Genomic DNA, 6,006 nt, shown 5'->3' on the forward strand with positions numbered 1-6,006 from the left:
AATTTTCGTGCGTCATTCTGTAATCTCCAAAATATTCAAAATCCATCTCGTTTTAATAAATTCCTCACAAAATGAAACTCTTTTGTAAAGTTGTAACTGCCAATGTTCTGTTTACTGTGCATTTTGGAAGTTTGACACGAGTGAGGGAACAATCAAATCACTTTTATCCATGTTCACTCGTTATCGGTAAAGAAATGAGCTATGTTAAGTTTCGGTTCAGTGTTTGAGTTGATAATAATTGCAATTTAAACAAGAGACAATAAACCTGGTCTTTATTATTCTAAATTACACTAATTCAAAGTTTATTCTAGAATTGCAAACTTCATTTCCCTGTGCATTGGAACTCTTCGTAATTGCAATGAAACAAATGAAAGAGGTAGTAACTTTCGAACAATGAACTTGCTATTCTCCACAAGTTTAAATCAAAACTCCCGTTCAGTTCGTACTCCAAACAAAATCAAAACAAACAGAAACGTTAATTATAACCTACAATATCAAAATAATGGATCTCTACATTCCTTCTGATTTAAACAATTGTGATGATGATTTTTGTGACGAAATGTTGCCAGTTGAAGAAAAATTAGAAAGAAGAATGGATGAATTGACAATTTTAGATGGTGATGCATTTGTCTCAAACACAACAAGCAATTCTCAAACAACAGGTGCTTGGATTCGTGCTAAACATTTGGAAGAAGAAGGTTATGATCAAGAATTGGTTGACCACAGTGAAAATTTTGTCGATTTGGTTATTGTAATGGATTGTACTGGATCAATGTCTGGTGAAATTGAAGTTGCCAAACGAACTGTAACTACTATCATCTCAACACTTCATGAAAAGTTTCAATCTGATTTGAGATTTTCAGCTGTCAGTTATAGAGATCACACTGATGATTATGCAGTTAAGGAATTCCCATTTACAAAGGATTTGAATAAGGCAAAGGGTTATATCAATACAATGTCAGCTCAAGGTGGAGGTGATCATCCTGAAGCTTTGGCATCAGCTCTCTATGTCATTAATGAAATGCCATTTAATAAGAAGGGAAAGAAGATTGTTGTTTGGGTTGCTGATGCTCCTCCACATGGAATGAAAACATCATCTGATAGCTATCCAGAAGGATGTAAGGATCAACAAGGAAATGTCATTGATTGGATCAAATTGGGATCTGCTCTCCAGGAGAAGAATGTTGTCTTTTATGGAATTTTGTGTGAAAGAGCAAAGGATGATCAACAATTGACCTTGTTTATGGATTATTTGACAACTAAAACTGATGGTAAATGTTTACTCTTAACAGATGCTAATAAGATACCAAATTTGGTGATTAATGGTTGTGTGGAAGATGAAGATATGGACAATCTTGTTGCAAAGAAAATTAAAGAATTGGGAGAAGAGAAGGTCAATAATTTGGGAATGGATGATTTACTTAAACTCATTCACAATGAAACATCCTCTGAAAAGGTTGCCCAAGTTAAAACCTTTGAAATTGCCTCAACCAGAACTAAGAATTTGATGAATTATTCAACCTTATCTGATATGCAATGTGATGATTATGTTTCAGCTCAGAATGTCATGACTAGAAATGATGATTGTGAGGCAGAGAGCGATTCTTTTGATGATTATGGAGGTGTTTACTACAAAGCACCAACTATGGAAAAGGTGGCAAAGGCCTATTCCAGAAATTTGAGAAAGTAATTTTGCATCTTTGTAAATAGTATGTAAATAAATAAATAGAATTTCGAGAATATTTATTAAACTATAGGATAGGCATTGATTTGCCTTTATAGAAATGGTTATCATTTATTGGAATTTCTGAAAAAAGTAAATGTATCATTGAAAAAACGCAAAATCGATGGGATGATACTCCATCTTTGTTTTGTTATGTTATTTTCATCATTATTCTCAATTTTTGGAATGGAAATTATTTTGGAATTTTCAACTTGTTTCAATATGAAATGAATATTTTCATATTGAGATTGAATTTGTTCCGAAGCAAATAAAATATTCATTTCATTTTCTTCCATTGCAATTTGTACAATTTCCACATCATTTCTCAATTCCAAATTTAGAAATTGTAATAAATGTCCTTGATGTTTCAATACAAGTTTGGCCAATTCTCTGTCTTGCTTCCATTCTTGAAAATTCATATAGAATTCTTTGAATTCATTACTATTCTTCAATTCATTTCCATACTTTTCCTGAATATTTGTAAAATACTTTACAAGATTAATTTTCATTGTAATCTCGGGCTTACTGTATTTCAAAATATTGTAAACAGTGCACATATATTGAGGATATTTTTCTATAAGATCGAGTACTCGCTCATCCAATATATCTCCCTTGATATACCTAAATGGATCCTCTCCTTTTTCAATGCAAATTTCCAATAGTTCAATATAATCTACAATATAATTCTTATCAATAAAATACAATTCACAATAATTCCTTTCCACACAATATTTGATAAATTCCCAATTTGATTTTAGTTCACTTCCCACATACTGATAAATGCATCCACTATTATCATAAGTTTGTTCTAATAATTGTTTAATAAATTGAAAATTATTTAACAATTCCTCATCCGCACCATCAATATTGTAAATTCTATATTTGGATGTATTCATTACTACTTGTGGATCTTTTCTAAATTCACTATTTGAAGGAAAATATCTCATTGGAATTCCTTCACTTTTTTCAATCATTTTCAATATGAAGTTTCGTTCAAGTTTCAATGAAGTTTGCTCTAATGCACGGAAATATCTTCTACTGAGTGCCAATTCTACAACATCAATATCATCCTTCAAACCGTTAGAGGCATGATTAAAATTAAAGTTAAATTGTTTGATAAAATATAGAACTAGTCTCTTATTATTTTTTAGAGTTTCAGAGGCGTATTTTAAACCTTCTGGAAACATTTTTAATAGGTCAATATCATTTTCAATATATTTCCTATCAAAGAATTCAAGTGTTGAAACCCATTTAATCCTAATTTAATATATTGAATTAGTTCAATATTAAACTGGTCGTCTTGTTCAAATAGAGGATTAATATAGGCATAGTTGAATGCGTTACATTTACAAAACCACAAACTCATTTCTCTGTCATTGTAAAACTCATTGTAAACATAATTAAATGTTAAATTAGTCTCTTTTGCGCATTCTTTAATAAATTCTCTATTGAGCTTAATTTCATTATAGACGTGATCTATATTCTCTGGATTACATTTGATTGCAAATTGTTGAATATCAATACTGGTGTTATAGGGTAATATTAATGAAAGTGAGTTTCCACGTTGTAACATTGATTTTTGAAAGTTGATATTCTTTTTAATATCTTCTCCAAAATATTCGAATGGTAGTGATTCAACTTTTGGTTGTAATTTAAATATTGATTCATCATTTCTTAATTCATATGGTAAATATGGAAATATTCTATAATTACTTTTCAAGACAATTTTGCAAAATTCCAAATTAGATTTTAAATTTTCAGATAAATATCTAAAGGATGTTTCTGAATTTTTAATTGAATTCAGTGCTATACCCTTGTTATTCTTAACGTCTTCATTTGTAACGTATTTCATCAATGATCCATTTATAGAAAGTGCCATATTACACAATTCAAAGTCAGATCTCAATTCTTGTGATGCAAATTCAAATGCTTGAACATTACTTTGCAATGCTATTTTAACTAATTCTCTATCATTTTGATAATTTGGAAAATATTTCAATAAATTTCCATTTCTAGAAAGTATAATTTTCATAATATTGCTGTTACTGGTCAATAGTTTGGATTGATATTTAATTAATTGATAAGTTAACATATTAATATTGTAATCACTAGAATTTTTCAAACTTGTTTCAATTAACTCTTCATCATTTAAAATTTTATCATATTCACTCTCCGGAAATTTTTCATAATTGATCAATAATTCATCTCCATCTTTCTTTACAATTTCCAATCTTTCACTTTGAAGTGTATTTAAAGTGAATTTACTTGATGAAAAACGAGCCAATGATGATGAACTGAAGAGCTGTGGTTTTATCAATTTGTGTGTTAAAACACCAAGCTTGACAAGTTGTTTCATTTTTTTTTGATTGGTAAAGCTTTGTTCATATCAAGTTCCGATCACAAGCCTGTCTCCAACCTTTAGAAATGCTGTCCAGAAAAACTATCAATGACTGCAAATAGCATTATGACAAACTCTCTGGTTGACTTATTATCAGCTTTTGGAGATTAGGTTGTTATTGATATAATTCATTCTTAAGTGGAGACGTGTAGATCTCTGGAGGTTGATATAAATTCGTCGATCCGCTGGACCAGAAGAAAATTTGCAAGTTGAGTGTCACCCGTATAAAATTTTTGATGGTCAGTTTGTGAAAACTCAATATCAAGCTGTCTTGTCCTTGTATGCTTCTAGTTGAACTACTGGTGTTGTTTTGGACTCTGGTGATGGTGCCTGCCACTGTTCCAATTTATGAAGGTTATGCTTTGCCACACTCTTCATCCAAACATTCATCATCATCCTCAAAATGACCATTATCAACAGTTATGGATGGATCAACAACAGTAAGATCTCCACACTTTATCATCTTCATCAACATTGATTGCAGCATTGTTAAATACAATTCCGACACTTATTGGTAGTTGCCAGCTGGCAGGTTGGGACAAGTGGCCTTAATAGATTTAAGAGTGTTGTCAGGTCCCGCCAATTCCCTTTGTAAAATCAAAGGCTATTTTTACCTTAAAAAAATGGCATACTTCTTTGTATTCGAGGAGGTATCGTACAAGGAAATCATTGCGTAACAGGTTGCTCAACTTTAGTATTGGTAAATCGATGTAGTAGTTTTGAACTAATATGAATTGGATGAATCGACTAGTACGTATTTATTTAAGGCTGTGATATTCCGATCATCATCATCATTATTATAGTTGATCAACAGGACGATTCATCATCATCAACAACAAAAACAAGAACAGCTTCCGAATCAGATCAAACCACAGAGGGTAGGAAGTTCCAACTCTGCTATCAAAGGTCCTGGTGTTTTTTGCTTGCTAACTTTGATGACACGTTTGTACCCTCATTGTTGCACAAATACCACTCTCAATTGCTTAAATGTTAGTATCATGATTAATTAATTATTAAGACTTGTTCTCTTTTCAGAAATACATCTCTTCAATAATAACACACTGTAAGTAGTAAATGAGAATATCATCATGACTAATATATCAGAATTTAAACGATCTATTTTAATTGGTAAAGTGTAGATTTATTTCAATCTGAATGAAGGTTTTCTTGAACAATTTCCTAATAACAATAATATAACAATAACAGTAAAGTGACCATGATAAAGGAGTGGAACTCTTTTGTAAGTATAATATCACTCAACATTTAATAATCAAAGAGGTCGCAGGAGTTTAAGTATTTCAGATTATGTAACAATGTAATGAATTGATTCATTTAAGGTAGGTTTATCATTATCAAGAAAATTGGGTTTGGTTAGGATTCAGGTTTGTGGGTTTGGATCCCATGTCAACCCCTATTTATTAAGCTTTTCTCCTTAAATACATTAACAATATATATCATAAATGATGTCAAAAGATGGTGATTGTAATGGGGCACAATATTCGGCTGATGTGAAATTGTTAAATATTTATATATATCAAGTTATGATGGTGGCTAGTGGCAATAAAATCACTTGATCAAAATTATTTTTGCCGGTTGATCAAACCGAAAAACGCGCGGAAAAGTTAAAAATAGATTCAAGTTGATGTGAAAATGGCTCAGAATCGAAAGGATTAACAAAGCTTACTACTATATTGGAAGTGAATGTGCCATTTGGCACTCACTTCCATCAACTTTATCATAGAAATCACTCTTGAAACATGAATTGTACTATAATGTGTGAGTAACATACTGGTGTTGGAATTGATCAATAACTCTTTGAAATGATTGAGATGGAATGTAAACTATATTCTAAGGTATATTGGTTGACTGTAAGATACAGAGCCAT

The 6,006-nt window shown here is 31.0% G+C and overlaps 2 protein-coding genes across 2 annotated transcripts; one reads left to right on the plus strand and one right to left on the minus strand.

Moving 5' to 3' along the window:
• Positions 1–502: 502 nt before the first annotated feature.
• NAEGRDRAFT_78653 (vWFA domain-containing protein) lies at positions 503–1,690 on the plus strand (the record flags this gene model as incomplete). The annotated part of the gene is made up of 1 exon (XM_002680779.1): positions 503–1,690. One exon carries the CDS (start codon positions 503–505, stop codon positions 1,688–1,690), a length of 1,188 nt encoding a protein of 395 aa, XP_002680825.1.
• Positions 1,691–1,791: 101 nt separating this feature from the next.
• NAEGRDRAFT_64081 (uncharacterized protein) lies at positions 1,792–4,079 on the minus strand (the record flags this gene model as incomplete). The annotated part of the gene is made up of 2 exons (XM_002680943.1): positions 1,792–2,980; positions 3,016–4,079. The coding sequence occupies 2 exons, from the start codon at positions 4,077–4,079 to the stop codon at positions 1,792–1,794; spliced, it is 2,253 nt and encodes a 750-aa protein (XP_002680989.1).
• Between the last annotated feature and the right edge of the window lie 1,927 nt (positions 4,080–6,006).

This window comes from Naegleria gruberi (genome assembly GCF_000004985.1).
Source record: "Naegleria gruberi genomic scaffold NAEGRscaffold_8, whole genome shotgun sequence".
NCBI classification, from domain to species: Eukaryota; Heterolobosea; class Eutetramitea; order Acrasida; family Naegleriidae; genus Naegleria; species Naegleria gruberi.